At 34.9% G+C, this 23,788-nt stretch overlaps 3 protein-coding genes and 2 non-coding genes across 5 annotated transcripts; 4 read left to right on the top strand and 1 right to left on the bottom strand.

Moving 5' to 3' along the window:
- Positions 1-2,973: 2,973 nt before the first annotated feature.
- On the top strand, positions 2,974-6,581 carry LOC115957865 (rop guanine nucleotide exchange factor 5). Its single transcript, XM_031076205.1, has 7 exons — positions 2,974-3,452; positions 3,756-3,872; positions 3,966-4,120; positions 4,582-4,656; positions 4,746-5,036; positions 5,300-5,662; positions 5,754-6,581. Exons 1-7 carry the CDS (start codon positions 3,176-3,178, stop codon positions 6,273-6,275), a joined length of 1,800 nt encoding a protein of 599 aa, XP_030932065.1. The 5' UTR covers positions 2,974-3,175; the 3' UTR covers positions 6,276-6,581.
- A 115-nt stretch (positions 6,582-6,696) lies between these two features.
- TRNAP-AGG lies at positions 6,697-6,768 on the bottom strand. Its single transcript has one exon. It is a non-coding gene; the product is annotated as a tRNA-Pro (tRNA).
- A 1,238-nt stretch (positions 6,769-8,006) lies between these two features.
- Positions 8,007-8,078, top strand: TRNAD-GUC. Its single transcript has one exon. It is a non-coding gene; the product is annotated as a tRNA-Asp (tRNA).
- A 4,103-nt stretch (positions 8,079-12,181) lies between these two features.
- Positions 12,182-13,054, top strand: LOC115957585. Its single transcript, XM_031075868.1, has one exon. It carries the CDS (start codon positions 12,381-12,383, stop codon positions 12,900-12,902), a length of 522 nt encoding a protein of 173 aa, XP_030931728.1. The 5' UTR covers positions 12,182-12,380; the 3' UTR covers positions 12,903-13,054.
- A 1,674-nt stretch (positions 13,055-14,728) lies between these two features.
- On the top strand, positions 14,729-15,533 carry LOC115957958. The gene is made up of 2 exons (XM_031076315.1): positions 14,729-15,090; positions 15,320-15,533. The coding sequence occupies exons 1-2, from the start codon at positions 14,751-14,753 to the stop codon at positions 15,334-15,336; spliced, it is 357 nt and encodes a 118-aa protein (XP_030932175.1). The 5' UTR covers positions 14,729-14,750; the 3' UTR covers positions 15,337-15,533.
- The last annotated feature ends 8,255 nt before the right edge of the window (positions 15,534-23,788 follow it).

Raw genomic sequence — 23,788 nt, 5'->3', positions numbered from 1 at the left:
ATATTTGCATTTGAGAATTGAGATAGACAGTTGCTTCTATAGTCATTTTGGGTAGGTGAACATGTGATTTTATTTTTTCTCTTCTTATTTGTTTGGGAGAAAAGGGGGAGCATGTAGAGTTGCACAGCCTAATTTTTGCTTTTTGTTTTTTTGATAAGTTTACATTCAAATATGTACTTTTTATGCTTTAGAAAACAATGTATGATATAGGACAAAATCTATGATTTAATTTTTGTTATTTATAAATTTTGATATTTTTATGTAATTTGAAGAATTTTAGGTTTAGGATTATCATTTCATTGATTTTAGGTGCATTTAAACAATGTATGATATAGGACAAAATCTACGATTTAATTTTTGTTATTTATAAATTTTGATATTTTTATGTAATTTGAAGAATTTTAGGTTTAGGATTATCATTTCATTGATTTCAGGTGCATTTAATGTAATTTAAGTCAAACTAGGGTTTTAGAATTTTTTCCTAGCCGCTCTAGGAATGCTTTAGGGTTTTCTAAAGTGTCTCCTAGTAGCCTTACGACTACTTTTCTTTAAAATTCATTATAGCCTTCAAGGCAATTTAGATTCAATTTAATAAAAGGCAAACGTGTTTTTCTCCTTGTGACTTTCACTAGCGTCAAGTTTAATCCTTGGTAAATCGGAATTTAACTTGCTTTCCATAATTAGTTGTTATTAGCATTTCCTTCTTCAAGCTTAAAAAGTTCTCTTATTTGAGGTAATACTGAACCGCATCCCTTAAACATGAATTAATATAATTTATCTCAACCCATGATCCACTAGTTCAAAGTTTGACAAAAGGTATCGAACAACTTGTAATCAGTTTGAAAGTGTGAGAATTAAAATACTCTCAAACACTATCTTTGGTTATCTCACACTTCTTATTGTACATCATTTGTACACATCATTTATTTCACGTTTTAAATATGAACATCAATTAAAAATTTAGTCATTGCACGTGAAATTATAGACTATTCATCGAGTGTGAGCGAATTATTTTCTATTGAAATAGGAGATGGAGTCGGATTAAGTTGGTTCCCATATCCAAAACCAGATGCTGCATTCACCACTAAAACAGTAAAACAACCCATCGTTTATTTTTAGTTCCAATTTAAATTTTGTACTAGTTTACTACCCCACTCATTGATGTAATGGGCTGGAAAGAGCAGATGCAAAAATCCAAGTAATAAACCATCTTAAAACTCCTCAAATGTCCACATAACCTAACCCACCTGTTCCATTTATTCCCACCCTTTCCTATCCATAAATCCCATTTTCTCGTCCTATATCTTTTTATTCGCGTATTAATACTCAACTAAGGTATGGTTTTCTTTCGAGTAATTAAATGAACAACAGCAACAGTTGTGTAAAGAAAACCATTTCAAGGCCTCCGACCCCAAGGTCCCAAACTTTAACATCTGATTAGGTGGGAAAAAATAATGTGAAAATATACAATCGATTCTAAAAGTTTAAGTCAACTTTTATTTTAGTTTTTTAAATTTGAAGTGTTTCTTTTTAAGTTCCTTTTTTTTGGTTGCAAATGCACAAACTTTCATTCCCTTAGAGCATTCCTATCAGCTCTCTCATAAAAAATACCATTTTAACACATCAAAAACCTACTTTATCATTTTAACACATCATTTTACAACATACCATTTATCAGATGTTCTATACTTCAATTCTATACATTAAAATAATATATTAATTACTCCCTATCATCCTCATCCTCAACAACAACGGCACAACCACCACTACTGTAACAACACCGACAACCATCACCGGCACAAACTCACATCCACCAACGCCACCTCAATTAAAAAAAAAAAAAAAAAAACACAACCAGAGAGATCGGCATGGCAAAAAACACAACCAAATCAAACAAGCCCACATCCCAAATCAAACAAACCCAAAAGCAAAACCCACCACTGTAGGTCGATTAAGAGAAATCCGATGGTGGGAGGTTCTGATGACGTGGTGGATGGCACGACAAGCTCAGCAGCATGGCGTGGCGTGGTGATTAGGCCATGGGTTGTTGTGGATGTGGTGGGTCGGGTTTGTGTGGCTGTGTTGGTGGACGGCGATCTGAGAGTGTAGATCGGGTTTGTGTGGCTGTGTTGGTGGACGGCGATTTGAGAGTGTAGATCGGATTCGTGTGGCATGGCGTGGCGTGGCTTGATGCTTCGGCTTGAGTTTCGTCGGGTTGTGTGGCTGTGTTGGTGGACGGCGATCTAAGAGTGTAGAACGGGTTCGTGTGACGTGGTGTGGCGTGGCTTGATGCTCCGGCCTAAGTTTCGTCGGAGATGGAGGCAGTGACGTGGAGGAGAGAGAGAGAGAGAGAGAGAGAGAGAGAGAGAGAGCAAAGAAATGAAGTGAGAGAGAGAGCTGATACATTTCGGTGAAGGAGATGAGGAGATAGAGGGAAGAAAGAGGAGATGAGGAGACAGAGGCAGTGGGCCCAACGAGAATAAAAAAGTAATATAAATTATAGTAAATGTGAACAGTATGCTCTCAAATTTGAGAGCGTACTGTAGCATGTTCCTAAAAAATGGCACATATAGAACACCTGATGAAGCTCATATTACTAGTTTGGGAACATAAAAGGCACACAATATACCTAAAATTTGCCAACTGCTAAACAGGTTCTCAAATCTCAAGCATATGATGATTGATTCTCAAGAAAAAAGAAAAAAAAGAAAAGAGTATATGAAGATAAGGGTGAAAGTGTAATTTCAAAATGAGAATTGACAATTTGACACCTCCGTTCTTCCACAATAGTTTTATTTTATTAGTATTTTGAACTTACTACATACTCAGTGTGAGAGAGAGAGAGAGAGAGAGAGAGAAAGGAAAGAGAGACGTTGGATATCATATGTCATGTGGAAATTGACAGTTACCTCTTTTAGCTTTTGAAAATCAAAAAACCTTTTTTTTTTTTGAAAACCAGAATCAAATATAGTCCCCCAACCCCTCTCATCTCATCTTCATTTCTCAAGGCCTAGTTAGCTAGCTATCAATATTCAAAACCCCAATACCATGCTTGAGCTCATTGAATTATTATAGAACAAAGATTAAAACTTTAGAACCAACACTTATTACACTGGCTCATTTTCTTTACTTGGCTTTTGGGTTTCGAAAACTTGCTTATTCAAAAAAGGTTCGGATGGAAACTTCGGTAAAGAAGAGTGAAAAATCTCAAAAGAGAAAAGATGGGTCTGGATCTTTTGGTTCGAGCACTGAGTCTAGAGAGAGCAGTTGTTGCAGATCGAGCTCAGAGGCCTCGAGTGAGGAAGCGAAAGCAAAAGGGTCTTCTTCGCCGCCTCTGTTGGGTTGGCCTATCCACAAGGCTGCTCAAGTGAGCAAAAGCTCGGTTCCTGATGTGGGTGAAGCTGAAAAGAAAGACGATTCGAAGTTTAAGAAAATGGGTTCCAAAAATTCAGGTTTGTTTTTCTAAGAAAAATGTGAAAAAGTTAAAAATATTTTCAAATTTTGAATTTTTGAACTTATGTTTTGGAATACATGTAGCCTATTCATAGCTGAGTCCAAAATTTTGGGAGTAACACATTGTTGTTGTTTTGATTAGTTGAGCTGTTTTGGAAAGCCAAAGAAAATTTTAGGATTTTTCAGAAGTTTTCTTTTCTCATGTTCTCTCAAGGGCCAAACAGAGTCTTAAGTTATACACTTTCACTTTTACCCGTCTCTTTTTGTTGTCTGACTAGCTGTTATTAATTATATTGAAACAGAGATGGATATGATGAAGGAAAGGTTTGCAAAATTGTTGCTTGGTGAAGACATGTCAGGGTCTGGAAAAGGAGTTTGCTCAGCATTAGCTATCTCAAATGCCATTACCAATCTCTGTGGTATGCTCTTTCTCTCTAAGTTTAGTGTTTGGTGGAATTTTCCTTCAACGAATTACAAAATTGTCACTTATTTTAAATCCGTAAATTGTGTAGCTACCATTTTTGGGCAATTATGGAGATTGGAACCCTTGCCTACTGAGAAGAAATCGATGTGGCGAAGAGAGATGGAGTGGCTACTTTGTGTCAGTGATCACATTGTTGAACTGATTCCCAGTTGGCAAACATTTCCTGATGGAAGCAAACTTGAGGTAGTGCAAATACTTGTCCTAATTTCAGCTCTGACATTAGTAGTTTTAAAGAAATTGAACTTAAATTTAGTAAAATACTGTCTGGTTGCTGGGGAAGAAAACAAACAACTGTTTGAATTTTGAATCTTAAATTATTTACTTTTTAAACCTGTGGAAGTAAGTTTGAAGTACCAACTTAAATTAAGTTCCATATCTTAATAACTCCACTCAATAATCAATATCTTAAAATAGTTTCAATGCTTTAAGATGTTACTTCCAAATTTAGTCTTCCCATATTGTTGTCTGTCTTTAACCAGAGCTAATAGCTTAAAGTCATTGAAATTTTGCTGTTTATGTTAATTCTTCCAACCATTGGTATGATCTAGCAAAGATAAATGTGGACAAAACCCAAAAAGGAATATCAATTAAAGAAGTGGGATGTAATTGGACAATTAATTCAGTAGTTCTTGTGCATTCTGCAGGTCATGACTTGCAGGCCAAGATTGGATATTTTTATGAATCTCCCGGCTCTGCGTAAACTAGACAACATGCTTCTTGTAAGGTTCACTCATGCTTGTTTCATATTATACTGTTTTTCTATTTTAGTAATCATTCTTAATTTGTTAGGCCTTCTCTGTTGTGGCAGGATATATTAGATAGCTTCACCAGTACGGAGTTTTGGTATGTTGATCAAGGTATAGTAGCCCCAGATGCAGATGGGTCAGCCTCTTTTCGCAAAGCACTTCAGAGGCAAGAGGAGAAATGGTGGCTACCTGTACCCCGTGTCCCTGCTGGTGGAATCAGCGAAAATTCGAGAAAACAATTGCAGCACACACGCGAATGCACAAATCAAATATTAAAAGCTGCAATGGCCATAAACAGCATAGCTTTAGCAGATATGGAAGTTCCTGAGTCATACTTGGAAGCTCTTCCTAAGGTTTGAAAATTTAGCATAACAGAATCAAGATGCTTTACTTATTCATGAATTCTATTTAATTGGTGTCTGACTTGCAATTTATTTATGAAACTTCCTCTTATTGTGAGGTCTCCCACATTATTCTGTAAAATCTAGAAGTCATAATTTTTTAAAGTAATATACTTGATGTATTTTTCCACATGATTTCTTGATTTTTCTTTAGTCATGAAATGTTCATCATGCAAAGTTTACCTGATATTGAACTCCTGTTAATTTCTCTTCAGAATGGAAGAGCCTGTCTAGGGGAAGTTATCTACCGCTACATCACATCAGATCAATTCTCTGCGGAGTGCCTACTTGATTGCCTGGACTTATCCTCAGAACATGTTGCTCTAGAGATTGCCAACCGTGTGGAAGCCTCAATATATGTATGGCGTCGAAGAGCTCACTCTAATTCTAGACTCCCACCCAATCCAAACCGCTCCACAGCAAAGTCCTCATGGGAGCTGGTCAAGGACCTAATGGTTGATGGGGACAAGAGGGAATTTCTGGCAGAAAGAGCTGAGGGCCTCCTGCTTTGCTTGAAGCAGCGGTTCCCTGGTCTAACTCAAACTACTCTTGATACCAGCAAGATCCAGTGCAACAAGGTTTAAAGTCTTACCTTATGATCAACTTGTTCCTCAATGCAATTTCCTTCCTATTTACTTAAACAAAACTTCTTGTTTTTAAACTTTTCAGGATGTTGGAAAATCCATTCTTGAGAGTTATTCAAGAGTTTTGGAGAGCTTGGCATTCAATATTGTGGCTCGTATAGATGATTTACTCTATGTAGATGATTTGACCAAACATTCAGATAGACTTTCATCGACTCCTACCGTCAGTGTCATTTCTCATAAGACAGTTTCAATCCCATACTCAGTGTCCGTCTCGAGCACTCCATACAAAACAACAACGTTTTCCACTCCGAGCTTTTCACCTATGCCACTCATTAGCCCTGCCAGGGGAGAGAGAACTCCTTTTCTCATTAGCAGCAGCAACAACAACAACAACAACAACAACCAAATCAAGCCTCACCGTCGTGGATTTGGAGTGAAAAAAGCTTTGACAAATTATCTTGGCGTTGACACAAAGGCAAGGATCTGCGGCAATCCAAGTGAAACTTTAGCTGCAAATCCAAATCAAAGTAACACAGAACGTTTGGGATATCAAAAGGAATCATCAGCCCAGCAAAAGGGGCCCAAATATCGCCAGGAACTCTGAGGTTTTCAGGGTAACAATGGGGTAATAAAATATGCGGTACAGTCAGAGAACTACAGAAGTTTATTATAGAAAGCCTTATGCTCTAACCAATTATTTGTAGTTATGAGTTGGGGGAGTTTAATGTAATGGTTGAATTGAGTATCTTTGGTTTCTTCTTTTAGCTTTAAGCAGTTTCTGGTTATACTAAACCAGTACATTTAGTTTCGTTAATTTTTTTTGTTTTGCATTTCAATGCAGTTGAAAGCAATGTAGGCGTGAGAGTGCTTGTTCAAATATTGGTTGACTTAACTTCTTTTCTGTATGTTACTGCCACCATTTTGGAAAGTGAAGAATTGCTTTTAAACACTAACCAAAAAAAGAAAAGAATAAACAGATGAGCATGGACTATGGATTGCTAAAAGTCAAAACAAAGTTAAAAAATGGGGCATTCCGAGAATTGAACTCGGGACCTCTCGCACCCTAAGCGAGAATCATACCACTAGACCAAATGCCCTTATTATTGAAGTGAAAACTTTTGCTTAGGGTTAATAACAATAAGTTTTCTCTCTGAAACTTCCACAAGAAACGTCTAATAAAATCTTATAATGTTCATATAGTGCAAAAGCGCATTCGTAAACACTCTGCTAGAACTGATAAACTAAAAACAAGATGCAGAAGAAGCTATTTCAATGCTGTTTCTCATGAAAAAAAAAAAGGATTTTTGACCAGTCTCACCTCTTCTCCAGCCATAGTAATATGGCATACGTCAGTGAAAACCAAGGTGAAGCAAGACTTAATTCGTAATTTCGTATTGTATATATACCAATATGACTCTTAAAATTCTTCAATTGACATGAATAATGAGTCAAATATTTACACTAAATAATAACTTACAAATAATTGTGTTTCTCTCATATATATATATATATATTTATTTATATACCACAAGGGGTAAGTTACAGCTTATTTATAAGAAAACTAAGGCCAACTGAAGCCATATAATTACATTGAAAGCAGGAAAATAGAAAAGCCATTTGGTTACAGGATTGGATATTCCTAACTAAGGGATTTTGTGGGAAGGAGATATGTTGAACAAAGCCTGCCTCTGAATGGAACTTAAGCTTCTTTATGTAGACTGAGAGGAGCTTAGGATCCTCTGGAAAGAGCTCTGAAAATTCTTGAAATTTTGGTGGGTAATTTGCTTTTTCCTTAGGTGAAAATCTTTTCCATCGAAAGTAGACGGGACCCTTAAAAGCGCAGCAAAGCTGCGCGATTGTTCATTTTTGTCTTTTTGTATCGACTGGTACTGTTTTTGTCTTCTTGTGTTGGCTAGTACTATTCATGAATAGTGACTGAATCTAGAGCTATATATATATAGCGGATTTTCCACAATTACATCTTGGAGAAAAACTAGTTCTAAGAAACAAGAATTCTTTGTTATCCAAGCAGCAGAAAAATCATATGTACTTAAAACATATTTTGCTAATAAATAAAAGAAGTCTCACATAAGGTAAATCCTCAACTCTTCCCTCTCTTATAATCTACTTCAACTGAAATGCCCTTAGGTGTGGCCATACATGACATAAAAATCACACTTGCAAAGGTGGACAATTAGCTAGAGCAGCAAGTGCTATGGCGAAATTGATTGCAAAAGAGGGGAAAATGGCAGCATTAAATTACCTTATGAGTGTTAGTGTTAATTTCATGTTCAACATATTAGACTGAAAATGAGTACCCCTTCATCCAAACAAAGTCGTTGTAGTATAGTGGTAAGTATTCCCGCCTGTCACGCGGGTGACCCGGGTTCGATCCCCGGCAACGGCGAAAACAAGCTTTTAAATTTTTTTTTTATCCATTCTGTTCTGTACGAAACGAACTAGAAGAACATGATTATATGAACATAGCAATAGTATTGTAAATTAGAAACTTTTTAGTGCGCAACGAATAGTGCCTTTACCGACATCATCTCTCACAGCAATATATTCAATCGCGTTTACAACTTTGCTGAGATTTGACAGATGATGTCGGTAAAGACACTATTCGTTACCGGTAAAGGTAAAAGCACAGTTGTCGGTTAAGGCACAGTTACGTGAACTCCCTGACCCCACACGCACCGCAAAGCCTAATACTTGGTGGCCTTCCTCTTCTCCAGCCTCATTATTGTGGGCTCGTTTATATTGTAAGGGAATGGGCTTGGGTGTGATTGTGTAAATGGGTCATGTGTTTATTTATTATTTATTTTACGTTGAAAAAAAAAAAAAAAAACAGAAGAAGAAGTAAAGTATACATTCTAAATTTGTGGAATTATAGAATTTCCTCAAAATGTTTTAAGGTAGCATTTTGTACCACGGTTATTCTTATTTGCCGTTACCTAACCTGTTTTTTAAATAGTTTTTTTTAAAAATAAAAATAATAATAGTATTATATAATCGAGAAAATCACTTCAAATAATAAATCATGTGATGGTAACATGATGTCAATCATTTGAAGGTAATGGCTATGTTGTATCAAATAGCAACCACCAAAAAAGGTTTTTTTTTTTTTTTTTGTTTTTTGTTTTTTGTTTTAATTTGACCACAGGACAACAAGATTTAGAAAAATTGAGCGTACAATATAAATTTTGAGAGCATTAGTAGCTTATATTTTTGAAACATCTCTATATCCTTTGGTGTGCTAAAAGGCTCAGGGAATTGGTTAAAACTAGGGACGAAATCCCCTGGAAATTTTGTTTTAAAATACTACTATATATAGGCACTTGTTTTAATAATTTGGTTCAATAAAATTACACTCTGCCCCCCTTAATAATGTCATTATTCATTTAAAGACCATAAAAAAATTTCTAGATCTCAAATTTAAAACAAAACTAGTCGTTAACCCGTGCGGTGCACGGGATAGTTAAACAAAATTTATACACATTCACTTACTATTAACCAAATGTAAGAGACACATTGACTTACTATTTAAAGTAGCATTCTGAAGAATTTACATATATTGTGCAACTGAGCCTTAAAATTTAATTCCTGAACACCACAACTCCATAAAATTCATACTAATAATAATATTTTATGATTGCACAAACTATTTTTTTAGAGTGGTTGATCTCAACATTGGCGTGTATTTAATCTTTCACTAAAAGCAAAGGGAAGTAGATCATGTGCATACATTTTTATGAGCAATTTTTGGCAGTCAGGCGTAACAAACGTGTAACCATTTTGTCCTATTCCTACCATCTAAGAACATATCCTCTCTTATAAGTTGATGATGCCCAGTTTTAACATATCCTCTCCTTTTTTTTTTCTTTTTTTTTTTTCCCCAAAGAAATAAAAGGACTTTAAAGACATGTCCAATTTGTTAAAATGCAAGTGCTTCAAGCCATAGAACGATTTAATGAAAATTGCAACTCCATGAATTGAATTTGCAAATGGTATTAACTATTGGCTATTAATGCGATTATTAAGCCATACCACATTGAACATGTTTCTCTATTAAAATATATAAACAAACTAACCATACAAAAGCTGAACTTTATAAGCTAAAATCTATATCGTGAGTTGTAGATCTTGAATGTTATAATATAAAACCACTCCGTTACGGTAAATCATTCAATAATAAGATTATAAAGAATGATAAATATTCATACTCATATCCAACTTATAATGAATGCCAAATACATAAGAATAAAAAATAAAGAACCAAATGCATCTTACCTGCTCATCACTTGCTTGTTCGATTGTTCCTTAGTACCTGCACTGTTGGCTTTGTCAGGTAAAACTATACTTTCTACATAAGAATCAACAAAAGTTTATTGATATAAGGAAATGTCAAGATCGTTAGAGAGCATGAGAGAAAATAGAATGCAGTCATTATATTTCTTAACTTGAGAGAGGGGTAAGGTTGCTAGGGTTTTGAGAAGTTATAATGTTTTTATTTTGAGAGTTTGTAGAAACCGTGACTTTATATTTCTTAACTTGAGAGAGGGGTAAGGTTGCTAGGGTTTTGAAGAGTTATAATGTTTTTATTTTTATTTTTTATTTTTTAAATATTGTGCTGACGTGGAAAATTGTGGTGCAAGGAAAGGCTTCGGTTTTATATATATATATATATATATATATATAGATTAACAAACCCAAAAAAATTAGCGCAACAACAAGAATTACCAATAGCAAAGCTAAAAAAAAAAAAGTCTAATCAACCAATTTTACCCAAAACAAACAACCTAGCCCTTTAAAAAATTTTAAACAAAATAATTTTTATCTTACCCATCAATAGATGCACCCATCAAAGACACAAAAAAGAAAAGAAAAGTCCCTAAGCAGTCTAACATAGAGAAGAGAGAGTGAGAAACTACAAACTGAGCATTTTTAGCAATAAATGTCATCAAAAATTGACATTCACAACAAAATGGAAGATGAGTTTCATTTTTATTTTAATGGATACTATGGTGTTATTCATTGAAAGAAATATCATTGCGACAATTAGTATAGATTCAATTATAAATGATTTTTTTTTTTTTGAAACACAATTATAAATGATTTCAAATATTTACAAAAACGCTAAGTTCCCTTTCCATATATAATTGCATTGTAAAATACTATGGTGTTATTCATTGAAAGAAATATCATTGCGACAATTAGTATAGATTCAATTATAAATGATTTTTTTTTTGAAACACAATTATAAATGATTTCGAATATTTACAAAAACGCTAAGTTCCCTTTCCATATATAATTGCATTGTAATGTATTAAAAAAATAATGATTTTGTGTTTTTGTCTACATTGATAGTTTGTTAATATTAATGAATGCTTATTTGAAATTTTATAATGTTTTTTATTTATTTATAATATTTTTGCCCCCTAACTCCAAGTTTTGGCTCTATCCCTAGTTTAAACCCCAAGTTTCTTCAATACAACTCATAAGATCCTTATCATTGTCAAGTCTCATTTGTTGCAAATAAAAGAACATCTCTTTCAATGTCTCCAAGCGGAACAAACTTTCTATTAGAAAGGACAAGGGTTAAAGAAATGCATCCATTGTTGCCCTAGAATGCCACTAGAGTTATGGGTACTTACAAATTTTTCTTTTATTATAAATTTTTGTTCTTTTTATTATTTTTAATTTTATGGATGTTTTTATGTAAGAAAATTTAAAAAAAAAAAATTCAAAACTATGGATTTGTTTGAATACTGCTTATTTTGCTGAAAACTGAAAACTTATTACTGAATGCTGAAAACATATAGCAAAATACTCCATCCGTTCCAATTTGTTTGTCCTATTTGAAAAGTTAAATTTTTTAAGGGAATACCATTTATTGTCTTGTCTGACTTATAAAAATATATAAATTTACAAAACTACCCTTAAATAAATTTATCAACTTTTTTTTAAAAGAGTTATTCTTAACGAGGCAACTAAAAACGTGCTTCAATTAAATTGATTTTTTAAATATTTATTAATTTTATTTTCAAATAGTTTTAAAAATAAAGTAGAGATATAATAGGAATATTGGTAAATTAATTACTTTTATTTTTATAAACAAAATAATATTTTAGGACATTCTAAAATAGAATAGAGGAATAAACTGGACGGAATGAATAATTTTTAAAGATATAAATAATGCCATGTGTGATGGGACCCAAAAATACATGATTATGTGCGTTTTTACATTTTTAACTGAATCATAAATAGTGCCATGAGATCCAACCAAATATGCAATAATAAAATAATTTGCACGCAACCGCACGGTCCACACCTATGTCATTTTTGGGCATTTAATGGAAAATGACCTTGCTTTTTTGGTGATAATATTGTTAATGAGTTTTGAATAATGTGAATTCAAGAATCTATGTATTATTTAATATTTATTTTTGGTATTTTATTATTTTTTGACATTTAGTATTTTTTTTGAATTGGGTAAACTTTGGCACTTGTCCAAAGTCCAAACTCCAACGCGCTAGTGCCTTTACCTCTTGTCCTACGAAACATCGTCAGCCTTTCACCTTTTTTTTCTTCTCTCCCTGCTTTTCTTTCTTACCAAACACCTACCTCAAATCTCGCTAGTCAATACTCAAAGCCCTCTTAAGTTTCCAACTTTACCACAATCCAAACAATTCTCCGATCCAAATCCAAAATGCCGACCGGCACCAGCGTTCACGTCACCGCCTTAGACGGCATAGTAAACGTGAACTCACTCTTCACCTTAGCCGTATTCGTAGGCCTAGCCTGGAACCCAAACGACCCGAGCAACACCCTCATCAAAGACCAAGCTTGCGCCGCGGGTCCCTCCAAAGCCGAAGACCTCGTGGCCTTCCATGTCTACTCCTTCAGCTCCTTCCTCTTCTCCAGCCTCATTGCTTTAGGCCTCAAACAGGCCATCCGGATCTCCAAAAGCCCAACTTTCCACCCGTACGAGTTCATTGCCCGCACCCACAAGTCCTTCCTGCGGGTCGGGATGTTGGTCTCGGGTGTCGGTTCGTTTTGCGGGTGCGGGTTCCTGATGATGGCTCTGGTTAACGTGGTCCAGATCAAGCTTGGGACTTTGGCTTGTGGGACCTCATCAGATAGCTTTGCAGCCGTGATTCCTCTTGTCATTTTGGTCCCCATTGCGCTTCTCATTTATGCTTCTATCATTTTGTACGCTTTTAGTCGCTAGCTTCTGTTTTTTTTTTTTTAGTTGGATTATTATTATTATATAAACAAATTCACTGCGTAACTTTTAACTGCGGTGAAGTAAAATTGTGATCTGTCTAATGTAATTTTTATCTGGGTTATTACTGAATTTCAGATGGTTCCAATTTCTGCTCTTACGCACAAGTGTTTTTTTTTTTTTTTTTGAAGTAACAATGGTAATTTTGTCAAAATAAGTAAATAAGTAAATAAGCCAATGAAAGGAAAATTGCTGTGAGAGAGTTGTGTGATTATTGAATATATTTGTTAGGCTTTGAAAAATTAATGTAAGAGCCAGTGTAGGGAAAACACTTCTTGAAAGTTGATACTTTAGTGACTTGTAAGCAGAAGAAGATTATAACAGCGAAGCCGTTCATGTTCGATACAAATTTATGAATGGAGAGATAAGTGATCTTCTTCAAGGTTTGGGATTTCGAAGTGTAAGAGGAAATGCAAGGAAGGAATTGTATGGATACATGGTAAGAGAAGGATATGATCCAAGATAGATGGTGTAAATTAGGGCTTTGTAGTGTTGAGCATTTCTTTGTAGGTTCTATTTTGAAATATTCTAAGTAGGACTATAGAGTTAAAATGAGCTTATCATCTCCACCATTGTCATCCTCCAAGTACATAGTTTTATTTATTTATTTTTTTTGGGGGTGGGGGGGCACTCAAGCACAATGCAAAAATTTATCAAGATGGGAGAACTAATGGGAAGTTGCAGGGAAGTATCTTGAAGGCACTTTAATTTCATTGATGTATGATACCCAATGTATAAGGTGGCACCCTAAACCAATGCTTCATGGTTTATAGGACTTTAAAGTTAAAACCAACAAATCATCTCCACCATTGTCCTCCTCCATGTACTTAGTGGTCCTTTTTTTTTTCTATTCCTTAAAACTCCCCATTTTAGGAAGCTCTTAATCTTGCTAGAGGACCTTCTAATGCACTCAAAACACCTTTGTTGCAAGGAAAAGATTTATCAAGATGGGAGAACTAATGGAACTAGTTGCAGGGTGGTATGATACTCAATGTATAATCGTATGATACTCAATGGATAAGTTGGTACCCTGAACTGATGCTCCATGGTTTAAGCTAAATCATTCCAAAGAAGCGGAGATTTCTGGTGAGCTGAAATTGGTCATAAGGTTGTTTAGTATAACATTCTAATTTGCTAACGAGCTCTTGCTCGAATTGCATCTGTTAATATTGTAATAGTAAGATGAAGAGCAAGGTTGTGTAGTCAAGACCCACCAATTCGTATAACATAATCTTTCTCAAAAAAAAAAAAAATTCGTATAACATAATAATCTCAAGCAGATGATTTACTCTAATGTGTTAAGCTAGGAAGGCTAGTCTATGGGACATTAGATAGATTCTAGAGTAACAGGGGCTTGGTAGTCGGTAATGTGTGCACCATTATCTGTCAGTTGCTCATGAAAAAGATCTTTGCTTGTTCTCAATAACAAAAAGTTAAGTTAAAAAGGCTAGTCTATGGGACATTAGAGAGATTCTAGAGTAACAGGGGCTTGGTAGTCGGTAATGTGTGCACCATTATCTGTCAGTTGCTCATGAAAAAGATCTTCTTTGCTTGTTCTCAATAACAAAAAGTAAGTTATATGATAGGAAAGACTTCAGCATGCATTATCTTCATTGGATTCAAGTAGCCAGGTAATGCTGATCCCATTTCAGGAGTAGGTGCTTCAATAAGCAAATTCCATTGCCCTAGTGCTACATCCACTATCTCTTGTGGGTTTGACGTGTAAACACCTTTTGAGCTGCCTATTTCACTATAAAGCCAGTAGGATTGAAATGTGTTCATTGCACCAGAGAAATGGAAGGTCCAATGAAGCATATTTGTTGTCTAGTGTTTCTTGTAATTCTAGGAATTGCTGGGTTTGATGGGGTTTATGGGGCTGGTGAATGTGGGAAATCTTCGCCTGAGGCAGAGGCTTGGAAGCTGGCTCCCTGTGTATCAGCAGCACAGGATGTGAATGCTCAAGTTTCTGATAGGTGCTGCAGTCAAGTGAAAAAGATTGGCCAGAACCCAAGCTGCCTTTGTGCTGCTATGCTTTCTAATACAGCTAAAAGTTCCGGAGTTAAACCAGAGGTTGCGGTGACCATTCCCAAACGATGCAATATTGCTGATCGTCCTGTGGGATACAAGTGTGGAGGTCTGTTAACATATTATTAGAATTTGTTTATTCACCCTTTCTTTATGCTTCTTTAAAAAGGTGTCTCATGTATTGGCATATGCATAATTTTTTTCACAGCATTACATGGTTTTAGAGTTTATAAATTATGAGAAAGAGGATGCATATATCTGATGCATGAGATAATTTTTATACTTTAACAGGTGAAATGATTTTTTTTCTTCTCCCTAAAATGAATTCTATTTTGCAGCTTATACATTGCCTTGAAGACTGAGTTCCCGAGTCATTGTGCCTGCGCATGTGAAGTAGATGCAGATTGTATGTTAGTTATTACCAGTATGCTGAGATTGTAACCTTCTAGCTGCTTCATCTATCTAAATCATTTCACTGTGACATCTAGGCACTTGAATAACAATAACAATAACAATAATAATAATAAAAATAAATAATGGCTTGTTGTTTCTTGCCCTTTGGGTTTTTATTTTATTTTTAAAATTTTTTTATATAATTTTATTTTCATCTTAAGGAGCTTGCTCTGGGTACTATCCCTCTAAAAACTAAAAAGGGGAGTCCAGTCTTTGAATGTTGAATCACTGGACTGTTAAAGGCTTTCGAACTATATCTCATAACCGAAATGCCCCATCTATATAATTAGCTTGATCTCGGCTGGCGGTACCTCCGCTGCATCTCCATTTAGTGGAACTTCCTGACTCTTGCTCTCGTATTGGCTTGTAAGCTTGTAGGGGATGACAAATTGACAATCGTTTGTGGAATGGCAGATTTAGTGTTCTAAAAGTGCATTCTCATCAACTCTCTCATAAAAAAATACCATTTTGACATACCAAAAACTTACTTTATCATTTTAGCACACTATTTTACAATTCACCATTTATCACATCTTCTATTTTTCAATTCTACACATTAAAATAATATATCCAACCCATCAACTAAGAAGATTGTTGATTGCAAAGTTCTTCAGTTCATCCACACGATGAAGATCAAGAAGATACTTGGTCACAAAACCCTACGGTGCACATAAACAGTAACTTATTCAAGAGAAAGAGATGAACTAGGGCAAAAATTTCATCTCCGGTCACAATTTGCTTGAATAGAGTTTGCTCAAAGCTTGTGCAACCTGTGAACTATTTAACGGCCCTTAAAACAATCATTTTATATGTCTAGGGTTAAGAGAAAAGAAAACCCAAAGACATATTCACGGATCTCAAGAAAATCAGATTTGAATTTTGAAAATCTTAAACCTCGACAGATAGGAGGTGTCGAGCACACCAGGCTTTGAACAGCTTTCTTAAGTTTGATAGATGCAGCTGTTGAGCTTTAATGAATTTGTACTATCAACTTGTTTTCTTGGACAGACTTGAAGGTTTCAACATTTGATCTTGAAACATGGTTTCTTGAAGTATTTAAATACATCTTAAATCTACCCAAATACAAGTAAAGTGCGTTTTGTCAAAAGATAAGTAAATTACATAAAATCATGACATATATTCTTAACATGGGAAACACATATATATGTCCTAACATGTTTGAATTGGTATTTAAAAGACGTTATAAGCTATCTTATGGAAGGCTTTTTAGGGAGAAAAACACTTTGTGCAGTTAGGGTTTTTGTAACCAAGGTCTCTCAATTTCACCATACCGGAGAGTTTAAAAGTAAATTTGAGATTCGTTTGGTGAAGAAGCTAAAACCATAACATCCACCACAAACTTGCTACTATGAAGAAAACCTTCAAGAGGTTGCTTTCTTGTGTTACTTGTGATACTAGGCATTGCTGGGTTCAATGGGGTTCACACGGATATTTGTAAAAATCCGGATTCCTATAGAATATTAGCTCAAGTTGTGGCTCGCTGCGGAAAAGCAACGAAGCAGAAGAAAGCTATGGTTCATCATAAGTGTTGCACTCTGCTGTTAAGCATGGGTGGAAAGTCCTTTTGTCAGTCTATCAATTCCACTGCTAAGTCTCTGTCTCTTGGGGTTTTGCCTGAAGCTGTAGCGACCATACCGAGACGTTGCACACTTCAACGCCTTCGTTTAGTACACAGTCACAGTGTCTCTCCAGGAATGGCTGCCCAATAAGTAAAGTGTCTATTTCATTTAGTCTGTCTCTTGATTATAATAGTTTGTTGACATCTTAATGGAATTTTATCAAATCATTTATTTATTTACTATTTTAATCATAGCTTCCATCATATGCTTTTCTAAATTCCGTATTTAGTTTGCCTTACAAATGTTTATTGGCACTCCTAAATTTGCTCATTTTGTTTTGCAGGATTTTTTTTTTTTTTTTGGGAGAAGTTGCAGGATTTAATGTGTCATTACATTTGTGAAGACCATGGATTGTGGTGCCTGTTGTTATGAAGCAGTTAATTACTACTACAACTAGTGTCTTGGAGATTGTATGCTTATAGCCAAAGTTATCAGGATTTGAAATCCTACACGGGATCGGTGAGAGGGTTTAGAGATCAGATTGTAGGATCAGCATGAGGATCATAAGATCCTACTTTTCGATTAAAAAATATACTAAAAAATACTTATAATTATAATTCATAATATATATTAAAGAAAGAATAAAAGTAATTTTTGACACAAATAAGTGAATTTACTAATAAAAAATAAAATACTAAATTACTAACACGTAAACAAAGTTCAAAGGAGCAGGTGCTACCATCTATACCAATAACTAATTGGTGTCTTATTCTAATGATAAAATATCTTGATGTTGAATAAGAGATTTGGAATTCAAATACCGCCTACACTAATAACTGATCGATATCTTATCATAATGATAAAGAAAAATTATTATAGAATGGATGCTATAGGTCAAAATTTTCTATTAAAAAAAAAGTGCATCGAAATGGATTGAAAGGACCTAATGGACCAACTGGACCAAAGTGGACCAACTGGACCGAAGTGGACCATATTGGACCTAATGGACTGAATTGATGAAGGGACCAAATGGTCCACTTCATCCATTCAGTCCATTTCTGTCTATTTGGTACATTTCGGTGTACTTACTTTTTTTAAAGAAAATTTTCAACTTATGGCTGTCTACTCCATGATAATTGTTCTTTATCAATAGGATAAGACACTAATCGGTTAATGGTTAGATGGAGTTTGAACCACAAAATTTTTTATTCAACTACAAGACACTTTACTAATTGAGTTAACTAGAACATTTTTAATGCACTTACTTAAGAATGGAAAATAAGAGAATTAACACAATTCGACTTGATAGTATACATCCATAACAAAAGGTCACAAATGAAATAAGGACTACTTTTTTTTTTTTTTTTTTTTAATTTTTAATTTTTATACTAATCTAAACGGTATATTGTAATTAACCCAATGTACGATAAATATTAGAATAGCCAAGGTAGCTTATAATATTACAAAATCATTTTAATATATAATTATCCAAATATATATTATAAAAATCAATTACCACTTCTTTCCAACAATACAACACTGTTGCTGCAGTTGCTATGGCATTGATGCGCCACACCAGTAAACAATATATATAAATAAAGTTGGATCAGTAAAAAATTCGTTAATAATTGCCTACGTTTCATAGTGAATCAAGTGAGTAGTGACCATTCTGATTATTGAGGATTAGCATAGTGATTATAAATTTATAATGAGTAAAAACGAAAAAATTTAAACCATGAATGATTCCTTTAATAAAATTTAACTTTCAAGCATCAGAGAAGATCCAACATTGTACTAACTTGTCTCTCTGTCGCTAAGAAAGTTGGGTTTTTTTCCCTCTTCTCTTAGGCCGTAGAAGTTTTTTGTCCCTTCTCTGAAGGAGAGTTTGTTTTTCCTGTGTCCTCTAGAGTCACCAAGTGTGCCTCTTGAGTTTGTTGGTTTGTTTTTTGTTCGAGGTTTTGGGAAACACTTTTACTCCTTCTATTACTCTCCTACATAGTGTTACTTTTGTTTCTTTTTCTTCACTGCTCACCATGGAAGACCTCACTAAAAATTGGTTGGAATTATCTCTATCTGATAGAGAACATATTGGTTTTGTCCTTCCAAAAATTCACAAATCGGGGGAATACATTATAGCAGCAAAGTTTTTATCTTCACGCTATCTTGTTATGGAGGCAGTGATTCGTACTTTTCAACAACGATGGAGGTCGGCGAATGGTTATAAAATTTGAAATCTGGGAGATCATATGGTGCTTTTTGTTTCCAACAACAGTTCAGATGTGGAAAGGATAATTGAAAATCAGCCATGGGGTTTTGACAAACACTTTGTGGTCTTGCAAACATTTGAAGTGTTTTCAAAACTCAAAGATCCAGTTTTTGATAAAGCATTGTTTTGGGTTCAGGTTCATGATATTCCTGTCCTCTTCATGTCAAAAAAGGTTGCATAAAGCATTTGCGAATCCATTGGAGAGGTCCGGAGGTCACCTAAATCCACAAATAATGATGGAGGTAACTTCATTCGGGTACATGGTAGTGGATACTACTCTTCCTTTATGCCGAGGTAAAGGTGTTCAAGCTAGAGAATGGGGAGAAATCATGGGTCTGTTTTCAGTGTGAGAGGTGTGGTCATTTGAAACACGATGATGAACAATATGAGCTTTGGATTCGAAGCAAGAGCTCTCTAACCACTGATAAACAACGGTTCGGTTCCTATCTTAGAGCGGCACCATATCAGACAGGTGGAAGAAGGGTAATTCTGGTGCCTAAGTACTCTGGTCAGGTGGCGATTGAGAAATTTTCATCGAAGGAGGGAAGTCCATCAGTTGTTGCAGTGGTAGGGAAACTTGATACGGTAACTGAGGGCAATGAGGAGAGAATTAATGTTGTAATTAATTCAAAAGGCTTGGTAACGACAGAAACGAGAAAGGAGCGTGCAACGAAAGGAATTAAATCTCATAATATCAAAATTTTGAATTTTTCTCTCCCTAAAAAATTGGGATTGATATTAATTGAGAATTATATTCTGTCAACGTTAGCTGAAATTGATGATGACATTAATTCTGGCTCTATATCAAGACACCCAACATCGGCTGATTTGACCACCGCACACCCTTGGTGCGATGGTCACTCCACAAGTATAAGTACTTGTAGGGTGTGGGGGGCAAGGGCCAGGTTTCAAGTCTCCAAGAGGGAGCTTCACACACATATACACTTAGATTAGGTTAGAGTAGAATTCTATCTTGTATAAAAAAAAAAGAAAAAGAAAAAACAATGGTTGATTTGGAAAAGGTGGCTGAACTGAAGAGATTGGTTGAAACGAAAAGATTACTTGAAATGGAAACTCTTTATTATCATAAAAGCTTGGATTCTACTCTTCCTAAAATTTCAGGATTGAGTTTCAAGGATAATAAATCTCCTCCAAATCCAGCTAGTTCGGTAATGTACTTGCGAGGAGATAATGAGGGGAGAAGTTACGGGTCTGACACCAATTATCCCACTTACCTTGATCACGTGTAGGTCATCGATTCAATGTCACAGCAACTTAATCAAGCATATAAGTCCATTGAAGTGGAGGCCATGACAACCATTAGACATCTAGAATTTGCGGCAGAGTTGGGCTTCGATAGAGTGGTAGTTGAGGGTGACTTAAGCATTGTGATGAATGGTTTGAAGACAAGCTTATCTTCCTATGGTTTGCTTATTTTGAATGTGTGTGTTTTTGAGAACCTTTTTTCTAAATTATCCTACTCTCATGTTGAGAGAGAGGGTAACAAAGTTGCACATTATTTGGCTAAACTAATAGTAAATTACCCAGATAATATAATATGGATGGAGGATGTTCCATTATCACTTTTCTCTTTTGTTCAGGTTGATTTAGCCACCGTTTTGAAATAAAATAACTTAGTATCTTTCTTCTCCAATAAAAAAAAAAAAAAGCTTTCAAGATCTAAAAAGAGGGGACCGGTACAGCGTTTTGGATAATTCAGTGGACAAGTACTCCAAATCTATCGCATTCCCTTATTGCTGGGCCTAGCCTAAAAGATTAAGATATATAAAAACTTGGGAAAATTACACTTTATCACTCTGAACTATACACTAGATTACACTTTGTACCCTAAACTATCACACTTTGCACCCCGGTGTTATTTTTACTGTTAAGTTAGACATAAATTATTAACACATGACTTGCACATGATATTTGCTTAGGTGGCACATTGTTTAAAGACCAAAACACCCTTTTCACAAACAATTAAAAAAAAAAAAGCTTTTTTTTTCAAGCCTCTCTCTTGCGTGCATGCAGGTCCTCCCCTCTCTATAGCCCAGCAGCTCTTCTCCTGTTTCTAATTGTTCAGTTGCTCTTCTCCCCAAATCAAACATACACGTCATCTCTAAGTCCAAAACAAAATCATAGGCGATACCAAAATAAAGTATTCTAACATTTTCAGTTTTGCAAATTAGATATAAAAGTATTACGTGAGAGTGACTACTATTGATACCACCAAACGATAAACGTTGACAAAGTAGAACTAAAAAACGCTTAAAAGGCTGCGCTATTACTAAGGCTAGTCACATTCGGAAAGCGAACAAACAATAGGAGAACTGTAAATTGTAGTATCATTATATATATTTTTTTGAGTAAATAGTATCATCATATTTTCGGTTTTGCATATTAGTTATAAAATACCACATGAGAGTGAGTACTATTGACACCACCAAATGCATTAACAAGATTTAAACTTCCCAAACATATTTTTTTTTTTTGCAGCATTTAAACAAAATCGATTACTACAACAAATATACATAACCCATATTCCAATTTTATCACATAGCTAACAATCAAAATACAGTAAACAAAAAACGACCCAGATACAAAAAATGAAAAGCAAGGAGAACCCAATTGAAAAAACAGCGAAAAAAAGAAATGGGTCATCAATGGTACCAAAACAAAGAATCCCATTTAATGAAGTTGTTGCAAATGTCTCGATGATTTGGGGATATAATTTAGGGCTTTGAAAAAATTTTGATTTTGGGACTTAGAGATAACTTGTATGTTTGATTTAGGGAAAGGAGTAACTGAACAAAGATAAAGAGGAGAAGACTGCTGCTAGGAAGAGCTGTACGCACGAGAGAGAGAGAGAGAGAGAGAGAGAGAGAGAGAGAGAGAGAGAGAGAGTGTGTGTGTGTGTGTGTGTGAGACTTTTGGTTTTTAATTGTTTGAGAAAAGGATGTTTTGGGCTTTAAATAGTGTACCATCTAAGCAAAAATCATGTGCAAGTCATATACTATTAATTTCTGTTTAATTTAACTGTAAAAGTAATGCTGGGGTGCAAAGTGTGATAGTTTACGGTGCAAAATGTGTATTTGAATAGTTTAGGGTATAAAGTGTAATCTAGTGTATAGTTTAGAGTGGTAAAGTGTAATTTCTCCTAAAAATTTTCCTTGCGCATCCCATATTTCTTAATTATGCTTTAGAAAGCCAAGAAAAACATAATCCAAACCCACACCTTTGCGGCTATGGCATTGCATGCATGAATGTGGACTATTAAGGACCATAGACAATGCCATTTTTTTAGATGAATTATTGACAAGGGCTTTTAGTGACTAGTAGACAGGTAATGGTAGCTTGAGGTTGCTCCCTTCAATTGGAAAATTTTGGGTAATGAAGAAAGATATTCATTTGCATTCAATCGGTTTGGAAAAAAGTTTGTTTATATTCAATTATTTTGTAAACAAGTTAAGCCCAAACTTAATTTTTGGCTTGACTATTAAACAAGCTGAGTTCAAACATAATAATGTGTTTGTGAACAAGCTCATGAGTGTGTTTCTCGATTTAATAAACTCAAATAATATAGTTTTAAATATAATTTAGTTATTACTATTAGTACTGATGCGTGAATGGATAATTTTTTTTTTTTTTTATAGTTGTGATGCTTACTATATGTGTTGAAAAAAGAAGAAGAAGTTAATAAAGTAACTTGTGAACAAGATTAAACTTATTTGATAAGAAAATGAACCAAATTTGAACATTGACTTTTAATAATTAGCTCAGATTGATTTGTTTACAACCCCATAAACATGAAAGAAATTTTGTTCATTCCATCTTTGGTACATAAGGTGTTTGTCGGGGACGTTTTTGCGACAAGGGCCGAAAATACAAGAATGGCCCAAATCTCCCCTTGGGTTCTTTAGAAGTGTTTATTTGTGGAGAATCAAGCCCAAAATTTCAAATGTATAATGAACAAAAGGCTAATGGTGCTTTGACAAGAGAAAATCAAAATGCCAATAACAAAAGTGCAGAAAACCATAAAAACATAACAGGTCTGAAACTTCGACCCACAATCACACAGATGAAGAAATTGAGGAAGGTCGTGAGGAAGAGAGGGAAGGTTCCCCTGTACCCATATTTCCACCCCTAAGATTCAGAATTGTGAGAATGTCTCTTGGCTAAGTGGGTTTTTGCTCTCAAGTTTCAGCTCTATAGGGAAAACATGGTTTAACAGGTTTGAAACTTCGACCCACAGTCACACAGAAGAGGAAATTGAGGGAGGTCATGAGGAAGAGAGGGAAGGTTCCCCTGTACCCATATTTCCACTCCCAAGCTTCGGAATTGTGAGATTGTTGACTGGCTGAATGGGCTTTTGCTCTGAAGTTTTAGGTCTTTAGGTAGAACATGGCCTCCCTTTTTATGAGCTGAAAAGAGAGTTTTATATAGAGTTTAGGGTTTTGCTCTTGACTGGTTTTTGAGTAGTGGAAGAGGCTTTTATCCCCTATGAT

The sequence above is a fragment of the Quercus lobata genome, chromosome 8 (genome assembly GCF_001633185.2).
Source record: "Quercus lobata isolate SW786 chromosome 8, ValleyOak3.0 Primary Assembly, whole genome shotgun sequence".
NCBI classification, from domain to species: Eukaryota; Viridiplantae; Streptophyta; class Magnoliopsida; order Fagales; family Fagaceae; genus Quercus; species Quercus lobata.
This window is presented reverse-complemented; position numbering and strand designations above follow the sequence as displayed.